At 49.6% G+C, this 25,348-nt stretch overlaps 1 protein-coding gene across 1 annotated transcript in view; it reads right to left on the reverse strand.

Annotated features, from left to right (window-relative positions):
* The window catches only part of DRAXIN (dorsal inhibitory axon guidance protein), a 261,892-nt gene that overhangs the window by 50,225 nt on the left and 186,319 nt on the right, over positions 1–25,348 (reverse strand). Inside the window, exons 4-6 of the mRNA XM_068238757.1 lie at positions 23,487–23,592; positions 20,094–20,168; positions 5,360–5,449 (exon numbers count right to left, since the gene is read on the reverse strand). Of these exons, the coding sequence (XP_068094858.1) occupies positions 5,360–5,449; positions 20,094–20,168; positions 23,487–23,592 (271 nt within the window). The remainder of the gene's footprint in view (positions 1–5,359; positions 5,450–20,093; positions 20,169–23,486; positions 23,593–25,348) is intronic.

Here is a 25,348-nt window from a genome sequence, read left to right on the forward strand (position 1 = left end):
TCCTCAAACTCGTCATATGTCATTGTGGGCCACCGCCGTGGAGTAGAGCTCCCCACAACAACCTCTGCGCAGCACACTCCAACGTCGTCTTCCAGATCTTGTCGGCCGACCTCCTGCAATTGCAACCCCTCCTGCCCAAATTGCTCTGGGATTTGGGTTTCCGAGTCCTCTTCGGACTCGCCTCGTATTTCAGTGCGCGGTACATTTCCCACAGTTAACGGTTGTGAATCCAGGCACAACATTTCTGGCTGTTCCTCCATTGACCTTTGAAAGGTGGAAGTTTGTTGGGCTGGGAATAGCTCCTGCGAATACCCCATTGTGTCCTGAGGTAATTCATCGGACTGGTTATCTGGCAGTTGTGTGCGTGGTGTCGCTGCCGGTTGTGTCAGCTTTGTGCCCACTGGCTCCTTGTAACTGGCTGAGGACTCGGACCTCGTGCGTGATGTGCTGGTGCTGCTTAACCCACTGCTGGACGCTTGAGAGGTCATCCAAGTAATTATCTGGTCCTGTTCTTTTGGATTTGTGAGGGTTGTTGTCCTGGACAACATGGGTGGTATTGAGTGGGTTTTCTTGGGTGCTCCCCTGTGGCCTGTACGTGAACCGTCAGGGGAAACACCTCTTCCCTTGCCCCTCCCTCTTTCACCGGATTTCTTCCTCATTTCACTTATCCTTACAGTACACGCTGACTGGCAGCAGTACAGTGGCAGTACAGAAATGCTATACAGTACCACTATTCCCAGCAGCGACACAGAGCACAATGCTATACAGTGACGGGTGAGCGGTGTACCACTATTCCCAGCAGACACAGAACAGTGAACAGAATGCTATATAGTGTGGCTGAGCGAGCGGTGTACCACTATTCCCAGCAGACACAGAACAGTGAACAGAATGCTATATAGTGTGGCTGAACGAGCGGTGTACTACTGTTCCCAGCAGACACAGAACAGTACACAGAATGCTATATAGTGTGGCTGAACGAGCGGTGTACTACTGTTCCCAGCAGACACAGAACAGTACACAGAATGCTATATAGTGTGGCTGAACGAGCGGTGTACTACTGTTCCCAGCAGACACAGAACAGTGAACAGAATGCTATATAGTGTGGCTGAGCGAGCGGTGTACCACTATTCCCAGCAGACACAGAACAGTGAACAGAATGCTATATAGTGTGGCTGAGCGAGCGGTGTACCACTATTCCCAGCAGACACAGAACAGTAAACAGAATGCTATATAGTGTGGCTGAGCGAGCGGTGTACCACTATTCCCAGCAGACACAGAACAGTGAACAGAATGCTATATAGTGTGGCTGAGCGAGCGGTGTACCACTATTCCCAGCAGACACAGAACAGTGAACAGAATGCTATATAGTGTGGCTGAGCGAGCGGTGTACCACTATTCCCAGCAGACACAGAACAGTGAACAGAATGCTATATAGTGTGGCTGAGCGAGCGGTGTACCACTATTCCCAGCAGACACAGAACAGTGAACAGAATGCTATATAGTGTGGCTGAGCGAGCGGTGTACTACTGTTCCCAGCAGACACAGAACAGTACACAGAATGCTATATAGTGTGGCTGAACGAGCGGTGTACTACTGTTCCCAGCAGACACAGAACAGTACACAGAATGCTATATAGTGTGGCTGAACGAGCGGTGTACCACTATTCCAAGCAGACACAGAACAGTGAACAGAATGCTATATAGTGTGGCTGAGCGAGCGGTGTACCACTATTCCCAGCAGACACAGAGTGGCAGTAAACAGAATGCTATATAGTGTGGCTGAGCGAGGTACACAGAGTGGCAGTAAACAGAATGCTATATAGTGTGGCTGTGCAAGCGGTGTACTACTATTCCCAGCAGACACAGAGTGGCAGTAAACAGAATGCTATATAGTGTGGCTGAGCGAGGTACACAGAGTGGCAGTAAACAGAATGCTGAGCGAGCGGTGTACTACTATTCCCAGCAGCGACACACAATGACTGGGGGGGACCCTGGCTAGCGTGGCTGGAGCGCGAACTACCCTGCCTGCCTACCCAAAGCTAAACCCACAGACAAATGGCGGAGATATGACGTGGTTCGGGTATTTATTTACCCGAACCACGTGACAGTTCGGCCAATCAGAGCGCGTTCGGGTCCGAACCACGTGACCCGTTCGGCCAATCACAGCGCTAGCCGAACGTTCGGGGAACGTTCGGCCATGCGCTCTTAGTTCGGCCATATGGCCGAACGGTTTGGCCGAGCACCGTCAGGTGTTCGGCCGAACTCGAACATCACCCGAACAGGGTGATGTTCTGCAGAACCCGAACAGTGGCGAACACTGTTCGCCCAACACTACTAGTGGGGCACAGAGGCTGGTTGTGCACACTAACACCAGCCTCCGTTGCCCCATAGTGTGCCTCCAGGACCCCCCTGCGCGCCGCTATACCCCCCGCAGTGCTAGCGACAATGTTTACCTCTCGCCTGTCTGTCAGCGCCGCTCCCTCGCCTCCTCCGTATCGGCGCTCCCCGCCCGCGTCACTTCCCTCCTATCAGCGGGAGGGAAGGGACACAGGCGGGTAGCGGCGATACGGAAGAGGCGGGGGAGCGGCGCTGACAGACAGCGCTAGAGTAAACATTGTGCTGGCGACGCACTGCGTGTCGCCAGCACTGCGGGGGGTATAGCGGCGCGCAGGGGGGTCCTGGAGGCACACCATGGGGCAACGGAGGCTGGTGTTAGTGTGCACAACCTGCCTCTGTGCCCCACTAACATAATTAAATCCCACCTCGGGTCCTCTTTAAACTGGACAGAAATGACAGAGTATGCGATATGCTGCTGAATTTAGAGCTTAATAGCAAAGCCCCCATCGGAGCTACAAACACCACATTCTCAGGGTATATTAAGCAGAAAATTGGGAACAAGAGGAAAAATAAAGCTTTCAAAAACACCTTGTACTTTTTGAGACAATTGATGTTAAAGTCGACGGAAATTAACATGAAAATCTGCACCAGAATGCGAAAATCGGTAGGAGGAAAACGGAATCGGTAGCAATAGCGGTATTGGTTAATAGCGGAAAGCGGATTTTGTGCGAAAATGGAAATCTGCATTTCTGACCTTCCCTACACCTCGGCACGTGTGTAGAAGCTCTGTACTGCTCTGTAATCTGACATGTTGCTCAGTTATTACGCCAGGTACACACCATACAATATTCTCTCAGATTTACCTGCCAGATCCATTATTTCCAACATGTCCCATCTGAATTCCTATCTGCATTTCTGACCTTCCCTACATCTCGGCACGTGTGTAGAAGCTCTGTACTGCTCTGTAATCTGACATGTTGCTCAGTTATTACGCCAGGTACACACCATACAATATTCTCTCAGATTTACCTGCCAGATCCATTATTTCCAACATGTCCCATCTGAATTCCTATCTGCATTTCTGACCTTCCCTACACCTCGGCACATGTGTAGAAGCTCTGTACTGCTCTGTAATCTGACATGTTGCTCAGTTATTACGCCAGGTACACACCATACAATATTCTCTCAGATTTACGGTACCTGCCAGATCCATTATTTCCAACATGTCCCATCTAAATTCCAATCAACTTTTGATTTTCCTATAGTTTTTTAAATCTTTTTTTCATTCAGTTTTATGAAAATCAATAAAAAAATAAATCGAAAAAATGATTAAAAATTATCAGAAAATTGAAAAATCAATCAAAATTTAGATCGGACATGTTGGAAATAATCGATCTGGCAGCTAAATCTGACAGAAAATTGTATGGTGTGTACCTAACATTAGAAAAACGATTAGCTAGAGGTGCGTACACACGCCATACTGTAGCAAACAACGGGTCCGTCAGAGTCACCCTCCCGCTGGGCGGAAGTTCTGCTGACAGTAGCACGTGTGTACACGCTGAGCGGATCTGTCAGAAACAGTCTTATTAGTCTCCCGACAGCGTGTACAGACGTGCTACTGTCGGCACAACTTCCGCCCAGCGGGTCTGATGGACCCGTCGTTTGCTACTGTATGGTGTGTGTACGTGCCTTTATATACAACACAACATCTTTCTTTTGTTTATGTAAGCTAAACTGGTTTGGATAGCAAATTAATTAATTAGCTGATAACAGAGGAATTCAGCTCTGTGACTGAAAAAATGCACACCATTTAAGTACCTCAGCGTTGAATTCCTGAGCTCTTTTTTCCTGTTAAGTGCACGCGGCTCTGATGTGTGTAACGTATGGCCAGGCAGGCACTTGACTGTGACCTCCGCAGCGGGGCCATCTCCACAGTGGGGTCATAGTCATGTCCACAGCGAGGTCACTGTCATGTCCACAGTGGGGTCACTGTCATGTCCACACCGAGGTCATAGTTATGTCCCAAATTAGGTCACAGTTATGTCCACAGTGAGGTCACTGTCATGTCCACAGCGAAGTCACTGTCATGTCCACAGCGAGGTCACTGTCATGTCCACAGCGAGGTCACTGTCATGTCCACAGCGAGGTCACTGTCATGTCCACAGCGAGGTCACTGTCATGTCCACAGCGAGGTCACTGTCATGTCCACAGCGAGGTCACTGTCATGTCCACAGCGAGGTCACTGTCATGTCCACAGCGAGGTCACTGTCATGTCCACAGCAAGGTCATAGTTATGTCCACAGCGAGGTCACTGTCATGTCCACAACGAGGTCACTGTCATGTCCACAGCGATGTCACAGTTATGTCCACAACGAGGTCACAGTTATGTCCACAACGAGGTCACAGTTATGTCCACAATGAGGTCACTGTCATGTCCACAGCAAGGTCATAGTTATGTCCACAGCGAGGTCACTGTCATGTCCACAACGAGGTCACTGTCATGTCCACAGCAAGGTCATAGTTATGTCCACAGCGAGGTCACAGTTATGTCCACAACGAGGTCACTGTCATGTCCACAGCAAGGTCATAGTTATGTCCACAGCGAGGTCACTGTCATGTCCACAACGAGGTCACTGTCATGTCCACAGCAAGGTCATAGTTATGTCCACAACGAGGTCACAGTTATGTCCACAACGAGGTCACTGTCATGTCCACAACGAGGTGAAAGTTATGTCCACAGTGATGTCACAGTTACGTCCACAAAGAGGTGAAAGTTATGTCCACAATCAGGTCACAGTTATATCCACAATTAGGTCACTGTCATGTCCACAACGAGGTCACACATGGGAAAACGTTTCTGAACAGCTCACACTTCGTTGCTGAACAGCTGGAGGACAAGCTCCTCTGCATCTTCCGCTGCTCTGAAAGGCTTCTTGACACATTTTAACACCTATGTGTGAGCAGGAAGATGGAGGAGGGAACCGCGCATGGCTAGTGATGGAGAAGACAGGACCTGGACTCACCTTCTGTACACATGCAGTCATCATAGCACTTGTTGTTCAGCCCCCGGTTGTGTGGTTTACACAGGTGTTCTCTCAAGTCACAGCACGAGCCTGCAGATACACAGGATGAAAGCAGTAAGCTTGTGTGTGCAGAGATACACGGGATGAAAGCAGTAAGCTTGTGTGTGCAGAGATACACAGGATGAAAGCAGTGAGCTTGTGTGTACAGAGATAAACAGGATGAAAGAAGTAAGCTTGTGTGTGCAGAGATACACAGGATAAAAGCAGTAAGCTTGTGTGTGCAGAGATACACAGGATGAAAGCAGTAAGCTTGTGTGTGCAGAGATACACGGGATGAAAGCAGTAAGCTTGTTTGTGCAGAGATACACAGGATGAAAGCAGTAAGCTTGTGTGTGCAGAGATACACAGGATGAAAGCAGTAAGCTTGTGTGTGCAGAGATACACAGGATGAAAGCAGTAAGCTTGTGTGTGCAGAGATACACAGAATGAAAGCAGTAAGCTTGTGTGTGCAGAAATACACAGGATGAAAGCAGTAAGCGTGTGTGTGCAGAGATACACAGGATGAAAGCAGTAAGCTTGTGTGTGCAGAGATACACAGGATGAAAGCAGTAAGCTTGTGTGTGCAGAGATACACAGGATGAAAGCAGTAAGCTTGTGTGTGCAGAGATACACAGGATGAAAGCAGTAAGCTTGTGTGTGCAGAGATACACAGGATGAAAGCAGTAAGCTTTTGTGTGCAGAAATACACAGGATGAAAGCAGTGAGCTTGTGTGTGCAGAGATAAACAGGATGAAAGAAGTAAGCTTGTGTGTGCAGAGATACACAGGATGAAAGCAGTAAGCTTGTGTGTGCAGAGATACACAGGATGAAAGCAGTGAGCTTGTGTGTGCAGAGATAAACAGGATGAAAGCAGTAAGCTTGTTTGTGCAGAGATACACAGGATGAAAGCAGTAAGCTTGTGTGTGCAGAGATACACAGGATGAAAGCAGTAAGCTTGTGTGTGCAGAAATACACAGGATGAAAGCAGTGAGCTTGTGTGTGCAGAGATAAACAGGATGAAAGCAGTAAGCTTGTGTGTGCAGAGATAAACAGGATGAAAGAAGTAACCTTGTGTGTGCAGAGATACACAGGATGAAAGCAGTAAGCTTGTGTGTGCAGAGATACACAGGATGAAAGCAGTAAGCTTGTGTGTGCAGAAATACACAGGATGAAAGCAGTGAGCTTGTGTGTGCAGAGATAAACAGGATGAAAGAAGTAAGCTTGTGTGTGCAGAGATACACAGGATGAAAGCAGTAAGCTTGTGTGTGCAGAGATACACAGGATGAAAGCAGTAAGCTTGTGTGTGCAGAGATACACAGGATGAAAGAAGTAAGCTTGTGTGTGCAGAGATACACAGGATGAAAGCAGTAAGCTTGTGTGTGCAGAGATACACAGGATGAAAGCAGTAAGCGTGTGTGTGCAGAGATACACAGGATGAAAGCAGTAAGCGTGTGTGTGCAGAGATACACAGGATGAAAGCAGTAAGCTTGTGTGTGCAGAGATACACAGGATGAAAGCAGTAAGCTTGTGTGTGCAGAAATACACAGGGTGAAAGCAGTAAGCTTGTGTGTGCAGAGATACACAGGATGAAAGCAGTAAGCTTGTGTGTGCAGAGATACACAGGATGAAAGCAGTAAGAGTGTGTGTGCAGAGATACACAGAATGAAAGCACTAAGCTTGTGTGTGCAGAGATACACAGAATGAAAGCACTAAGCTCGTGTGTGCAGAGATACACAGGGTGAAAGCAGTAAGCTTGTGTGTGCAGAGATACACAGGATGAAAGCAGTAAGCTTGTGTGTGCAGAAATACACAGGGTGAAAGCAGTAAGCTTGTGTGTGCAGAGATACACAGGATGAAAGCAGTAAGCTTGTGTGCAGAGATACACAGGATGAAAGCAGTAAGTTTGTGTGTGCATAGATACACAGCATGAAAGCAGTAAGCTTGTGTGTGCAGAGATACACAGGATGAAAGCAGTAAGCTTGTGTGTGCAGATATACACAGGATGAAAGCAGTAAGCTTGTGTGTGCAGAGATACACAGGCTGAAAGCAGTAAGCTTGTGTGAGCAGAAATACACAGGATGAAAGCAGTAAGCTTGTGTGTGCAGAGATACACAGGATGAAAGCAGTAAGCTTGTGTGTGCAGAGAAACACAGGATGAAAGCAGTAAGCTTGTGTGTGCAGAGATACACAGGATTAAAGCAGTAAGCGTGTGTGTGCAGAGATACACAGGATGAAAGCAGTAAGCTTGTGTGTGCAGAGATACACAGGATGAAAGCAGTAAGCTTGTGTGTGCAGAGATACACAGGGTGAAAGCAGTAAGCTTGTGTGTGCAGAGATACACAGGATGAAAGCAGTAAGCTTGTGTGTGCAGAGATACACAGGGTGACTGCAGTAAGCTTGTGTGTGCAGAGATCTAGAACACACCATGTTTATAGTCAGGCTGCTGACGTGTCAGGCCACGTGTCTGCTTCTAAGTGTCTCCTTCAAAGTGCCATGGAGACAAAATTAACCAAAATGACAATATAATATTGTCACATGGCGATTTTCTAACAGTCCTTCAGACACGTCACTGCAGATGGCAGCACTGGGTGGTAATAGCAGATCAGGCGGTCCCTGCATTGGTAATACAGACACATCACTGCGGATGGCAGCACTGGGTGATAATAGCAGATCAGGCTGTCCCTGCACTGATAATACAGACACGTCACTGCAGATGGCAGCACTGGGTGATAATAGCAGATCAGGTGGTCCCTGCATTGGTAATACAGACACATCACTGCAGATGGCAGCACTGGGTGATAATAGCAGATCAGGCTGTCCCTGCACTGATAATACAGACACGTCACTGCAGATGGCAGCACTGGGTGATAATAGCAGATCAGGCTGTCCCTGCACTGATAATACAGACACGTCACTGCAGATGGCAGCAATGGGTGATAATAGCAGATCAGGCGGTCCCTGCACTGATAATACAGACACGTCACTGCAGATGGCAGCACTGAGTAATAATAGCAGATCAGGAGGTCCCTGCACTGGTAATACAGACACGTCACTGCAGATGGCAGCACTGGGTGATAATAGCAGATCAGGCGGTCCCTGCACTGGTAATACAGACACGTCACTGCAGATGGCAGTACTGGGTGATAATAGCAGATCAGGAGGTCCCTGCACTGGTAATACAGACACGTCACTGCAGATGGCAGCACTGGGTGATAATAGCAGATCAGGCGGTCCCTGCACTGGTAATACAGACACGTCACTGCAGATGGCAGCACTGGGTGATAATAGCAGATCAGGCGGTCCCTGCACTGGTAATACAGAGACGTCACTGCAGATGGCAGCACTGGGTGATAATAGCAGATCAGGCGGTCCCTGCACTGGTAATACAGACACGTCACTGCAGATGGCAGCACTGGGTGATAATAGCAGATCAGGCGGTCCCTGCACTGGTAAAACAGACACGTCACTGCAGATTGCAGCACTGGGTGATAATAGCACATCAGGCGGCCCCTGCACTGGTAATACAGACACGTCACTGCAGATGGCAGCACTGGGTGATAATAGCAGATCAGGCGGTCCCTGCACTGGTAATACAGGCACGCCACTGCAGATGGCAGCACTGGATGATAATAGCAGATCAGGAGGTCCCTGCACTAGAAATACACACACATCACTGCAGATGGCAGCACTGGGTGATAATAGCAGATCAGGCGGTCCCTGCACTGGTAATACAGGCACGTCACTGCAGATGGCAGCACTGGGTGGTAGGTAATAGCAGATCAGGCGGTCCCTGCACTGGTAATACAGGCACGTCACTGCAGATGGCAGCACTGGGTGATAATAGCAGATCAGGCGGTCCCTGCACTGGTAAAACAGACACGTCACTGCAGATTGCAGCACTGGGTGATAATAGCAGATCAGGCGGTCCTGCACTGGTAATACAGGCACGTCACTGCAGATGGCAGCACTGAGTAATAATAGCAGATCAGGCGGTCCCTGCACTGGTAATACAGACACGTCACTGCAGATGGCAGCACTGGGTGATAATAGCAGATCAGGTGGTCCCTGCACTGGTAATACAGACACGTCACTGCAGATGGCAGCACTGGGTGATAATAGCAGATCAGGCGGTCCCTGCACTGGTAATACAGACACGTCACTGCAGATGGCAGCACTGGGTGATAATAGCAGATCAGGCGGTCCCTGCACTGGTAATACAGACACGTCACTGCAGATGGCAGCACTGGGTGATAATAGCAGATCAGGCGGTCCCTGCACTGGTAATACAGACACGTCACTGCAGATGGCAGCACTGGGTGATAATAGCAGATCAGGCGGTCCCTGCACTGGTAATACAGACACGTCACTGCAGATGGCAGCACTGGGTGATAATAGCAGATCAGGCGGTCCCTGCACTGGTATTACAGACACGTCACTGCAGATGGCAGCACTGGGTGATAATAGCAGATCAGGCGGTCCCTGCACTGGTAATACAGGCACGTCACTGCAGATGGCAGCACTGGGTGATAATAGCAGATCAGACAGTCCCTGCACTGGTAATACAGACACGTCACTGCAGATGGCAGCACTGGGTGATAATAGCAGATCAGGCAGTGCCTGCACTGGTAATACAGGCACGCCACTGCAGATGGCAGCACTGGATGATAATAGCAGATCAGGAGGTCCCTGCACTAGAAATACACACACATCACTGCAGATGGCAGCACTGGGTGATAATAGCAGATCAGGCGGTCCCTGCACTGGTAATACAGAAATGTCACTGCAGATGGCAGCACTGGGTGATAATAGCAGATCAGGCGGTCCCTGCACTGGTAATAAAGACACGTCACTGCAGATGGCAGCACTGGGTGATAATAGCAGATCAGACAGTCCCTGCACTGGTAATACAGGCACGTCACTGCAGATGGCAGCACTGAGTAATAATAGCAGATCAGGCGGTCCCTGCACTGGTAATACAGACACGTCACTGCAGATGGCAGCACTGGGTGATAATAGCAGATCAGGCGGTCCCTGCACTGGTAATACAGACACATCACTGCAGATGGCAGCACTGGGTGATAATAGCAGATCAGGCGGTCCCTGCACTGGTAATACAGACACGTCACTGCAGATGGCAGCACTGGGTGATAATAGCAGATCAGGCGGTCCCTGCACTGGTAATACAGACACGTCACTGCAGATGGCAGCACTGGGTGATAATAGCAGATCAGGCGGTCCCTGGACTGGTAATACAGACACGTCACTGCAGATGGCAGCACTGGGTGATAATAGCAGATCAGGCGGTCCCTGCACTGGTAATAGACACGTCACTGCAGATGGCAGCACTGGGTGATAATAGCAGATCAGGCGGTCCCTGCACTGGTATTACAGACACGTCACTGCAGATGGCAGCACTGGGTGATAATAGCAGATCAGGCGGTCCCTGCACTGGTAATACAGACACGTCACTGCAGATGGCAGCACTGGGTGATAATAGCAGATCAGGCGGTCCCTGCACTGGTAATACAGGCACGTCACTGCAGATGGCAGCACTGGGTGATAATAGCAGATCAGACAGTCCCTGCACTGGTAATACAGACACGTCACTGCAGATGGCAGCACTGGGTGATAATAGCAGATCAGGCAGTGCCTGCACTGGTAATACAGGCACGCCACTGCAGATGGCAGCACTGGATGATAATAGCAGATCAGGAGGTCCCTGCACTAGAAATACACACACATCACTGCAGATGGCAGCACTGGGTGATAATAGCAGATCAGGCGGTCCCTGCACTGGTAATACAGACACGTCACTGCGGATGGCAGCACTGGGTGATAATAGCAGATCAGGCAGTGCCTGCACTGGTAATACAGGCACGCCACTGCAGATGGCAGCACTGGATGATAATAGCAGATCAGGAGGTCCCTGCACTAGAAATACACACACATCACTGCAGATGGCAGCACTGGGTGATAATAGCAGATCAGGCGGTCCCTGCACTGGTAATACAGAAATGTCACTGCAGATGGCAGCACTGGGTGATAATAGCAGATCAGGCGGTCCCTGCACTGGTAATACAGACATGCCACTGCAGATGGCAGCACTGGGTGATAATAGCAGATCAGGCGGTCCCTGCACTGGTAATACAGACACGTCACTGCAGATGGCAGCACTGGGTGATAATAGCAGATCAGGCGGTCCCTGCACTGGTATTACAGACACATCACTGCAGATGGCAGCACTGGGTGATAATAGCAGATCAGGCGGTCCCTGCACTGGTAATACAGAAATGTCACTGCAGATGGCAGCACTGGGTGATAATAGCAGATCAGGCGGTCCCTGCACTGGTATTACAGACACGTCACTGCAGATGGCAGCACTGGGTGATAATAGCAGATTAGGCGGTCCCTGCACTGGTAATACAGGCACGTCACTGCAGATGGCAGCACTGGGTGATAATAGCAGATCAGACAGTCCCTGCACTGGTAATACAGACACGTCACTGCAGATGGCAGCACTGGATGATAATAGCAGATCAGACAGTCCCTGCACTGGTAATACAGACACGTCACTGCAGATGGCAGCACTGGGTGGTAATAGCAGATCAGGCGGTCCCTGCATTGGTAATACAGACACATCACTGCGGATGGCAGCACTGGGTGATAATAGCAGATCAGGCTGTCCCTGCACTGATAATACAGACACGTCACTGCAGATGGCAGCACTGGGTGATAATAGCAGATCAGGTGGTCCCTGCATTGGTAATACAGACACATCACTGCAGATGGCAGCACTGGGTGATAATAGCAGATCAGGCTGTCCCTGCACTGATAATACAGACACGTCACTGCAGATGGCAGCACTGGGTGATAATAGCAGATCAGGCTGTCCCTGCACTGATAATACAGACACGTCACTGCAGATGGCAGCAATGGGTGATAATAGCAGATCAGGCGGTCCCTGCACTGATAATACAGACACGTCACTGCAGATGGCAGCACTGAGTAATAATAGCAGATCAGGAGGTCCCTGCACTGGTAATACAGACACGTCACTGCAGATGGCAGCACTGGGTGATAATAGCAGATCAGGCGGTCCCTGCACTGGTAATACAGACACGTCACTGCAGATGGCAGTACTGGGTGATAATAGCAGATCAGGAGGTCCCTGCACTGGTAATACAGACACGTCACTGCAGATGGCAGCACTGGGTGATAATAGCAGATCAGGCGGTCCCTGCACTGGTAATACAGACACGTCACTGCAGATGGCAGCACTGGGTGATAATAGCAGATCAGGCGGTCCCTGCACTGGTAATACAGAGACGTCACTGCAGATGGCAGCACTGGGTGATAATAGCAGATCAGGCGGTCCCTGCACTGGTAATACAGACACGTCACTGCAGATGGCAGCACTGGGTGATAATAGCAGATCAGGCGGTCCCTGCACTGGTAAAACAGACACGTCACTGCAGATTGCAGCACTGGGTGATAATAGCACATCAGGCGGCCCCTGCACTGGTAATACAGACACGTCACTGCAGATGGCAGCACTGGGTGATAATAGCAGATCAGGCGGTCCCTGCACTGGTAATACAGGCACGCCACTGCAGATGGCAGCACTGGATGATAATAGCAGATCAGGAGGTCCCTGCACTAGAAATACACACACATCACTGCAGATGGCAGCACTGGGTGATAATAGCAGATCAGGCGGTCCCTGCACTGGTAATACAGGCACGTCACTGCAGATGGCAGCACTGGGTGGTAGGTAATAGCAGATCAGGCGGTCCCTGCACTGGTAATACAGGCACGTCACTGCAGATGGCAGCACTGGGTGATAATAGCAGATCAGGCGGTCCCTGCACTGGTAAAACAGACACGTCACTGCAGATTGCAGCACTGGGTGATAATAGCAGATCAGGCGGTCCTGCACTGGTAATACAGGCACGTCACTGCAGATGGCAGCACTGAGTAATAATAGCAGATCAGGCGGTCCCTGCACTGGTAATACAGACACGTCACTGCAGATGGCAGCACTGGGTGATAATAGCAGATCAGGTGGTCCCTGCACTGGTAATACAGACACGTCACTGCAGATGGCAGCACTGGGTGATAATAGCAGATCAGGCGGTCCCTGCACTGGTAATACAGACACGTCACTGCAGATGGCAGCACTGGGTGATAATAGCAGATCAGGCGGTCCCTGCACTGGTAATACAGACACGTCACTGCAGATGGCAGCACTGGGTGATAATAGCAGATCAGGCGGTCCCTGCACTGGTAATACAGACACGTCACTGCAGATGGCAGCACTGGGTGATAATAGCAGATCAGGCGGTCCCTGCACTGGTAATACAGACACGTCACTGCAGATGGCAGCACTGGGTGATAATAGCAGATCAGGCGGTCCCTGCACTGGTATTACAGACACGTCACTGCAGATGGCAGCACTGGGTGATAATAGCAGATCAGGCGGTCCCTGCACTGGTAATACAGGCACGTCACTGCAGATGGCAGCACTGGGTGATAATAGCAGATCAGACAGTCCCTGCACTGGTAATACAGACACGTCACTGCAGATGGCAGCACTGGGTGATAATAGCAGATCAGGCAGTGCCTGCACTGGTAATACAGGCACGCCACTGCAGATGGCAGCACTGGATGATAATAGCAGATCAGGAGGTCCCTGCACTAGAAATACACACACATCACTGCAGATGGCAGCACTGGGTGATAATAGCAGATCAGGCGGTCCCTGCACTGGTAATACAGAAATGTCACTGCAGATGGCAGCACTGGGTGATAATAGCAGATCAGGCGGTCCCTGCACTGGTAATAAAGACACGTCACTGCAGATGGCAGCACTGGGTGATAATAGCAGATCAGACAGTCCCTGCACTGGTAATACAGGCACGTCACTGCAGATGGCAGCACTGAGTAATAATAGCAGATCAGGCGGTCCCTGCACTGGTAATACAGACACGTCACTGCAGATGGCAGCACTGGGTGATAATAGCAGATCAGGCGGTCCCTGCACTGGTAATACAGACACATCACTGCAGATGGCAGCACTGGGTGATAATAGCAGATCAGGCGGTCCCTGCACTGGTAATACAGACACGTCACTGCAGATGGCAGCACTGGGTGATAATAGCAGATCAGGCGGTCCCTGCACTGGTAATACAGACACGTCACTGCAGATGGCAGCACTGGGTGATAATAGCAGATCAGGCGGTCCCTGGACTGGTAATACAGACACGTCACTGCAGATGGCAGCACTGGGTGATAATAGCAGATCAGGCGGTCCCTGCACTGGTAATAGACACGTCACTGCAGATGGCAGCACTGGGTGATAATAGCAGATCAGGCGGTCCCTGCACTGGTATTACAGACACGTCACTGCAGATGGCAGCACTGGGTGATAATAGCAGATCAGGCGGTCCCTGCACTGGTAATACAGACACGTCACTGCAGATGGCAGCACTGGGTGATAATAGCAGATCAGGCGGTCCCTGCACTGGTAATACAGGCACGTCACTGCAGATGGCAGCACTGGGTGATAATAGCAGATCAGACAGTCCCTGCACTGGTAATACAGACACGTCACTGCAGATGGCAGCACTGGGTGATAATAGCAGATCAGGCAGTGCCTGCACTGGTAATACAGGCACGCCACTGCAGATGGCAGCACTGGATGATAATAGCAGATCAGGAGGTCCCTGCACTAGAAATACACACACATCACTGCAGATGGCAGCACTGGGTGATAATAGCAGATCAGGCGGTCCCTGCACTGGTAATACAGACACGTCACTGCGGATGGCAGCACTGGGTGATAATAGCAGATCAGGCAGTGCCTGCACTGGTAATACAGGCACGCCACTGCAGATGGCAGCACTGGATGATAATAGCAGATCAGGAGGTCCCTGCACTAGAAATACACACACATCACTGCAGATGGCAGCACTGGGTGATAATAGCAGATCAGGCGGTCCCTGCACTGGTAATACAGAAATGTCACTGCAGATGGCAGCACTGGGTGATAATAGCAGATCAGGCGGTCCCTGCACTGGTAATACAGACATGCCACTGCAGATGGCAGCACTGGGTGATAATAGCAGATCAGGCGGTCCCTGCACTGGTAATACAGACACGTCACTGCAGATGGCAGCACTGGGTGATAATAGCAGATCAGGCGGTCCCTGCACTGGTATTACAGACACATCACTGCAGATGGCAGCACTGGGTGATAATAGCAGATCAGGCGGTCCCTGCACTGGTAATACAGAAATGTCACTGCAGATGGCAGCACTGGGTGATAATAGCAGATCAGGCGGTCCCTGCACTGGTATTACAGACACGTCACTGCAGATGGCAGCACTGGGTGATAATAGCAGATCAGGCGGTCCCTGCACTGGTAATACAGGCACGTCACTGCAGATGGCAGCACTGGGTGATAATAGCAGATCAGACAGTCCCTGCACTGGTAATACAGACACGTCACTGCAGATGGCAGCACTGGATGATAATAGCAGATCAGGAGGTCCCTGCACTAGAAATACACACACATCACTGCAGATGGCAGCACTGGGTGATAATAGCAGATCAGGCGGTCCCTGCACTGGTAATACAGACACGTCACTGCGGATGGCAGCACTGGGTGATAATAGCAGATCAGGCAGTGCCTACACTGGTAATACAGGCACGCCACTGCAGATGGCAGCACTGGGTGATAATAGCAGATCAGGCGGTCCCTGCACTGGTAATACAGACATGTCACTGCAGATGGCAGCACTGGGTGATAATAGCAGATCAGGCGGTCCCTGCACTGGTAATACAGAAATGTCACTGCAGATGGCAGCACTGGGTGATAATAGCAGATCAGGCTGCCCCTGCACTGGTAATACAGACACGTCACTGCAGATGGCAGCACTGGGTGATAATAGCAGATCAGGCAGTGCCTGCACTGGTAATACAGGCACGCCACTGCAGATGGCAGCACTGGATGATAATAGCAGATCAGGAGGTCCCTGCACTAGAAATACACACACATCACTGCAGATGGCAGCACTGGGTGATAATAGCAGATCAGGCGGTCCCTGCACTGGTAATACAGAAATGTCACTGCAGATGGCAGCACTGGGTGATAATAGCAGATCAGGCGGTCCCTGCACTGGTAATACAGGCACGTCACTGCAGATGGCAGCACTGAGTAATAATAGCAGATCAGGCGGTCCCTGCACTGGTAATACAGACACGTCACTGCAGATGGCAGCACTGGGTGATAATAGCAGATCAGGCGGTCCCTGCACTGGTAATACAGACACATCACTGCAGATGGCAGCACTGGGTGATAAAAGCAGATCAGGCGGTCCCTGCACTGGTAATACAGACACATCACTGCAGATGGCAGCACTGGGTGATAATAGCAGATCAGACAGTCCCTGCACTGGTAATACAGGCACGTCACTGCAGATGGCAGCACTGAGTAATAATAGCAGATCAGGCGGTCCCTGCACTGGTAATACAGACACGTCACTGCAGATGGCAGCACTGGGTGATAATAGCAGATCAGGCGGTCCCTGCACTGGTAATACAGACACATCACTGCAGATGGCAGCACTGGGTGATAATAGCAGATCAGGCGGTCCCTGCACTGGTAATACAGACACGTCACTGCAGATGGCAGCACTGGGTGATAATAGCAGATCAGGCGGTCCCTGCACTGGTAATACAGACACGTCACTGCAGATGGCAGCACTGGGTGATAATAGCAGATCAGGCGGTCCCTGCACTGGTAATACAGACACGTCACTGCAGATGGCAGCACTGGGTGATAATAGCAGATCAGGCGGTCCCTGCACTGGTAATAGACACGTCACTGCAGATGGCAGCACTGGGTGATAATAGCAGATCAGGCGGTCCCTGCACTGGTATTACAGACACGTCACTGCAGATGGCAGCACTGGGTGATAATAGCAGATCAGGCGGTCCCTGCACTGGTAATACAGACACGTCACTGCAGATGGCAGCACTGGGTGATAATAGCAGATCAGGCGGTCCCTGCACTGGTAATACAGGCACGTCACTGCAGATGGCAGCACTGGGTGATAATAGCAGATCAGACAGTCCCTGCACTGGTAATACAGACACGTCACTGCAGATGGCAGCACTGGGTGATAATAGCAGATCAGGCAGTGCCTGCACTGGTAATACAGGCACGCCACTGCAGATGGCAGCACTGGATGATAATAGCAGATCAGGAGGTCCCTGCACTAGAAATACACACACATCACTGCAGATGGCAGCACTGGGTGATAATAGCAGATCAGGCGGTCCCTGCACTGGTAATACAGACACGTCACTGCGGATGGCAGCACTGGGTGATAATAGCAGATCAGGCAGTGCCTGCACTGGTAATACAGGCACGCCACTGCAGATGGCAGCACTGGATGATAATAGCAGATCAGGAGGTCCCTGCACTAGAAATACACACACATCACTGCAGATGGCAGCACTGGGTGATAATAGCAGATCAGGCGGTCCCTGCACTGGTAATACAGAAATGTCACTGCAGATGGCAGCACTGGGTGATAATAGCAGATCAGGCGGTCCCTGCACTGGTAATACAGACATGTCACTGCAGATGGCAGCACTGGGTGATAATAGCAGATCAGGCGGTCCCTGCACTGGTAATACAGACACGTCACTGCAGATGGCAGCACTGGGTGATAATAGCAGATCAGGCGGTCCCTGCACTGGTATTACAGACACATCACTGCAGATGGCAGCACTGGGTGATAATAGCAGATCAGGCGGTCCCTGCACTGGTAATACAGAAATGTCACTGCAGATGGCAGCACTGGGTGATAATAGCAGATCAGGCGGTCCCTGCACTGGTATTACAGACACGTCACTGCAGATGGCAGCACTGGGTGATAATAGCAGATCAGGCGGTCCCTGCACTGGTAATACAGGCACGTCACTGCAGATGGCAGCACTGGGTGATAATAGCAGATCAGACAGTCCCTGCACTGGTAATACAGACACGTCACTGCAGATGGCAGCACTGGGTGATAATAGCAGATCAGGCAGTTCCTGCACTGGTAATACTGGCACGCCACTGCAGATGGCAGCACTGGGTGATAATAGCAGATCAGGCGGTCCCTGCACTGGTAATACATACACGTCACTGCAGATGGCAGCACTGGATGATAATAGCAGATCAGGAGGTCCCTGCACTAGAAATACACACACATCACTGCAGATGGCAGCACTGGGTGATAATAGCAGATCAGGCGGTCCCTGCACTGGTAATACAGACACGTCACTGCGGATGGCAGCACTGGGTGATAATAGCAGATCAGGCAGTGCCTACACTGGTAATACAGGCACGCCACTGCAGATGGCAGCACTGGGTGATAATAGCAGATCAGGCGGTCCCTGCACTGGTAATACAGACATGTCACTGCAGATGGCAGCACTGGGTGATAATAGCAGATCAGGCGGTCCCTGCACTGGTAATACAGAAATGTCACTGCAGATGGCAGCACTGGGTGATAATAGCAGATCAGGCTGCCCCTGCACTGGTAATACAGACATGTCACTGCAGATGGCAGCACTGGGTGATGATAGCAGATCAGGCTGCCCCTGCACTAGAAATACACACACATCACTGCAGATGGCAGCACTGGGTGATAATAGCAGATCAGGTGGTCCCTGCACTGGTAATACAGACACGTCACTGCAGATGGCAGCACTGGGTGATAATAGCAGATCAGGCGGTCCCTGCACTGGTAATACAGACACGTCACTGCAGATGGCAGCACTGGGTGATAATAGCAGATCAGGCGGTCCCTGCACTGGTAATACAGACACGTCACTGCAGATGGCAGCACTGGGTGATAATAGCAGATCAGGCAGTCCCTACACTGGTAATACAGACATGTCACTGCAGATGGCAGCACTGGGTGATAATAGCAGATCAGGCGGTCCCTACACTGGTAATACAGACATGTCACTGCAGATGGCAGCACTGGGTGATAATAGCAGATCAGGCGGTCCCTGCACTGGTAATACAGACACGTCACTGCAGATGGCAGCACTGAGTAATAATAGCAGATCAGGCGGTCCCTGCACTGGTAATACAGACACGTCACTGCAGATGGCAGCACTGGGTGATAATAGCAGATCAGGCGGTCCCTGCACTGGTAATACAGACACGTCACTGCAGATGGCAGCACTGGGTGATAATAGCAGATCAGGCTGCCCCTGCACTGGTAATACAGACATGTCACTGCAGATGGCAGCACTGGGTGATAATAGCAGATCAGGCGGTCCCTGCACTGGTAATACAGACACGTCACTGCAGATGGCAGCACTGGGTGATAATAGCAGATCAGGCGGTCCCTGCACTGGTAATACAGAGACGTCACTGCAGATGGCAGCACTGGGTGATAATAGCAGATCAGGCTGTCCCTGCACTGGTAATACAGACATGTCACTGCAGATGGCAGCACTGGGTGATAATAGCAGATCAGGCGGTCCCTGCACTGGTAATACAGACACGTCACACTGACTTACAGGGCAATGCTGAAATAGAAAGCACTAACTCAATAATATGTTTGAGGAATCAGATGGTCTTTTGTATGAAATCTGCGCTAACGGCATAGATAATGTGTGACTTACTGACCTGGGAGACAGTCCAGATGATGATCACATGATTCCTCCTCGACCAATGAGGTTGTGTTCAGCTTTTCTCGTTTCCCTATTAAACAAGCAGACAGTGATGTAATGTATGTATTGTATACACAGATCCAAGAGCAGCAACTCCTATCAGCCAGGCCGGGCCTAATCCAGTCTAGCCAATCACAATGAAGCTTTCAGTGATGTAATATCGCAACAATAACATGACATCTGATTGGTTGCTGTGGGTAGGTATAATAACATGACATCTGATTGGTTACTGTGGGTAGGTATAATAACATGACATCTGATTGGTTGCTGTGGGTAGGTATAATAACATGACATCTGATTGGTTACTGTGGGTAGGTATAATAACATGACATCTGATTGGTTGCTGTGGGTAGATATAATAACATGACATCTGATTGGTTACTGTGGGTAGGTATAATAACATGACATCTGATTGGTTGCTGTGGGTAGGTATAATAACATGACATCTGATTGGTTGCTGTGGGTAGATATAATAACATGACATCTGATTGGTTACTGTGGGTAGGTATAATAACATGACATCTGATTGGTTGCTGTGGGTAGGTATAATAACATGACATCTGATTGGTTGCTGTGGGTAGGTATAATAACCTGAAATCTGATTATTTGCTGTGGGTAGGTATAATAACATGACATCTGATTGGTTGCTGTGGGTAGATATAATAACATGACATCTGATTGGTTACTGTGGGTAGGTATAATAACATGACATCTGATTGGTTGCTGTGGGTAGGTATAATAACATGACATCTGATTGGTTGCTGTGGGTAGGTATAATAACATGACATCTGATTGGTTGCTGTGGGAAGGTATAATAACATGAAATCTGATTGGTTACTGTGGGTAGGTATAATAACATGACATCTGATTGGTTGCTGTGGGTAGGTATAATAACATGACATCTGATTGGTTGCTGTGGGTAGGTATAATAACATGACATCTGATTGGTTACTGTGGGTAGGTATAATAACCTGAAATCTGATTATTTGCTGTGGGTAGGTATAATAACATGACATCTGATTGGTTGCTGTGGGTAGGTATAATAACATGACATCTGATTGGTTGCTGTGGGTAGGTATAATAACATGACATCTGATTGGTTGCTGTGGGTAGGTATAATAACATGACATCTGATTGGTTGCTGTGGGTAGGTATAATAACATGAAATCTGATTGGTTGCTGTGGGTAGGTATAATAACCTGACATCTGATTGGTTGCTGTGGGTAGATATAATAACATGAAATCTGATTGGTTGCTGTGGGTAGGTATAATAACATGACATCTGATTGGTTGCTGTGGGAAGGTATAATAACATGACATCTGATTGGTTGCTGTGGGAAGGTATAATAACATGACATCTGATTGGTTGCTGTGGGTAGATATAATAACATGACATCTGATTGGTTGCTGTGGGTAGGTATAATAACATGACATCTGATTGGTTGCTGTGGGTAGGTATAATAACATGACATCTGATTGGTTGCTGTGGGTAGGTATAATAACATGACATCTGATTGGTTGCTGTGAGTAGATATAATAACATGACATCTGATTGGTTGCTGTGGGTAGGTATAATAACATGACATCTGATTGGTTGCTGTGGGTAGGTATAATAACATGACATCTGATTGGTTGCTGTGGGTAGATATAATAACCTGACATCTGATTGGTTGCTGTGGGTAGGTATAATAACATGACATCTGATTGGTTGCTGTGGGTAGATATAATAACCTGAAATCTGATTATTTGCTGTGGGTAGATATAATAACCTGAAATCTGATTGGTTACTGTGGGTAGGTATAATAACATGACATCTGGTTGGTTACTGTGGGTAGGTATAATAACATGACATCTGATTGGTTGCTGTGGGTAGGTATAATCAGTGGCGTAGCTAAGGAGCTGTGGGCCCCGATGCAAGTTTTACAATGGGGCCCCCCAAGCACTCTATACATAACAATTGATACGGCGCACCAAAACCTGCCAATGGCAACTACAGTGTCAGAGGAGCAAGAAGGGGATGGGGAACAGTTTGTTAATGATTACCACTATTCAAAGTATCTATAGAAGTGATTATTATGAGCACAGGACCAATAGAGAGCTGATACTGTATTTGAGGGAGGGCCATTCGGGGCCCCTCTAGCCCAAGGGCCCCGATGCGGTCGCAACCTCTGCAACCCCTATTGCTACGCCCCTGGATATAATAACATGACATCTGATTGGTTGCTGTGGGTAGATATAATAACATGACGTCTGATTGGTTGCTGTGGGTAGGTATAATAACATGACATCTGATTGGTTGCTGTGGGTAGGTATAATAACATGACATCTGATTGGTTGCTGTGGGAAGGTCGGCAGCTCCTTTCTTCAGACTCTATCTTATGGTGGCCAGTAATGATCCAATCTTCTTAGTCCAATCTTGCCAAATCGATGTAGTAGAAGAGTAATCTGAGTGAATATATTGGGCTTAATTCACAAAGCTGTGATAACTGTGATGACGGCTGTGAAAGAGTGCTTTCTGCGAGAACACACATTTTTGCTCGCGATAACCCTTTTCATGCTAAATTTTGCGCTAAGCACTTTTCACAGGGTAATAACAGTTATCACTGATTTGTGAATCACGCCCATTGAATGGATACTTCAAGCAGTTCCTTATACTACATAGAAATGGTAAGACTGGAAAGGGAAGATTGGATCATTAGTGGCCACTTTTAAGGCTGATAACCCACAATTCTGAGCACCGGCCAGGAAGACTGAGGAGAGCAATGAGTCACCACTGAGTACGGAATGATCCTGAGGGGTCAGTAGAGGAGAGGGGGAGGGGTCAGTAAAGGAGAAGGGTAGGGTTAGGGGTCAGCAGAGGAGAGGGGGAGGGGTCAGTAGAGGAGATGGGGAGGGGTAGGGGTCAGCAGAGGAGAGGGGGAGGGGTCAGTAGAGGAGAAGGGTAGGGTTATGGGTCAGCAGAGGAGAGGGGGAGGGTTAAGGGTCAGTAGAAGAGAGGGGTAGGGGTCAGCAGAGGAGAGGGGGAGGGTTAAGGGTCAGTAGAAGAGAGGGGTAGGGTTAGGGGTCAGCAGAGGAGAGGGGGAGGGGTCAGCAGAGGAGAGGGGGAGGGGTCAGTAGAGGAGAAGGGAAGGGTTAGGGGTCAGCAGAGGAGAGGGGGAGGGTTAAGGGTCAGTAGAAGAGAGGGGTAGGGTTAGGGGTCAGCAGAGGAGAGGGGGAGGGGTCAGTAGAGGAGAAGGGAAGGGTTAGGGGTCAGCAGAGGAGAGGGGGAGGGTTAAGGGTCAGTAGAAGAGAGGGGTAGGGTTAGGGGTCAGCAGAGGAAGGGTCAGCAGACAAGACTTCTCCAGATTACCTTTCCTGGTGGAAGGCCAGCTGTCTGGCTTCAAGTCCTCATAATCCGTCCAATCAAACAGGTTCATATCCAGGGTGGGCATGACTTCGACGCCCTTCTTCCCAGACTGCGGATAATGAAACGTATGGTTAGTGGTTGGAATGATCTATGGCAGAAAAGCCATACTCTGACATGTTTTCTGATTGGAGGGGTGGGGAGCAGCTCCTTAGCAGAGCCTTCACTTACAGAGCACACAGCAGCCCAAAGGACTACAAGCCTGTCTACTTGTCGAACTCCTGCAGACAGTGTGGGCCTTCACTCAGCCGTTACCAGAATAAACATGGATATTGCAGATCACCAAGATTTCCTCTATATAGAGAGGTTGAAGGGATTGTACAATACTAATAAATACTCCTGTGTGTGGCCATCTCTGGATATACGATACTGAGGAACCCTCCCATGTGTGGCCATCTCTGGATATATGATACTGAGGAACCATCCTGTGTGTGGCCATATTTGGATATACGATACTGAGGAACCTTCCTGTGTGTGGCCATCACTGGATATACGATACTGAGGAACCCTCCTGTGTGTGGCCATATTTGGATATACAATACTGAGGAACCCTCCTGTGTGTGGCCATCACTGGATATACGATACTGAGGAACCCTCCTGTGTGTGGCCATCTCTGGATATACAATACTGAGGAACCCTCCTGTGTGTGGCCATCTTTGGATATACAATACTGAGGAACCATCCTGTGTGTGGCCATATTTGGATATACAATACTGAGGAACCCTCCTGTGTGTGGCCATCACTGGATATACGATACTGAGGAACCCTCCTGTGTGTGGCCATCTCTGGATATACGATACTGAGGAACCCTCCTGTGTGTGGCCATCTCTGGATATATGATACTGAGGAACCCTCCTGTGTGTGGCCATATTTGAATATACGATACTGAGGAACCCTCCTGTGTGTGGCCATCTCTGGATATACGATACTGAGGAACCCTCCTGTGTGTGGCCATCTCTGGATATACAATACTGAGGAACCCTCCTGTGTGTGGCCATCTCTGGATATACGATACTGAGGAACCTTCCTGTGTGTGGCCATCACTGGATATACGATACTGAGGAACCCTCCTGTGTGTGGCCATCTTTGGATATACAATACTGAGGAACCCTCCTGTGTGTGGCCATCTCTGGATATACGATACAGAGGAACCCTCCTGTGTGTGGCCATCTTTGGATATACGATACTGAGGAACCTTCCTGTGTGTGGCCATCTCTGGATATACGATACTGAGGAACCTTCCTGTGTGTGGCCATCACTGGATATACGATACTGAGGAACCCTCCTGTGTGTGGCCATCTCTGGATATACGATACTGAGGAACCCTCCTGTGTGTGGCTATCTCTGGATGGGTCCATCTAAAAATGGCGCAGGGAGAAAAATGGCGCACCGTTCTGCCGATAAATGTATCATAAAACGCTATTTACCGAAAATACATTAAAGCGGTAAATAGCGTTTTATGCTACATTTATTTCAGCACGGTACGCCATTAAAGCAAGCAGGGGGCTGCGGGTCGCTAGTATAGGCAGCGGGGGTTGGGGGAGAGAGGCAGCGGACACTGAAGGGCATAGGCAGCGGACGAAGATGTGTTCAATATGCATACATTACCTTGTCCCGGGCCGCCGATCGCTCCTTTCCTCCGCTCCTTCACTTCCTAGTTTGTTTGCTGTAGTCCTGCAGCCGGCCAATCACCATGCGGAGAATGAAACCGCATGGTGATTGGCCGGCTGCAGGACTACAGTAAACGAATGGAGGAAGTGAAGGAGCGGAGGGAAGGAGCGATCGGCGGCCCGGGACAAGGTAATGTA

This window comes from Hyperolius riggenbachi, chromosome 6 (assembly GCF_040937935.1).
Source record: "Hyperolius riggenbachi isolate aHypRig1 chromosome 6, aHypRig1.pri, whole genome shotgun sequence".
NCBI classification, from domain to species: domain Eukaryota; kingdom Metazoa; phylum Chordata; class Amphibia; order Anura; family Hyperoliidae; genus Hyperolius; species Hyperolius riggenbachi.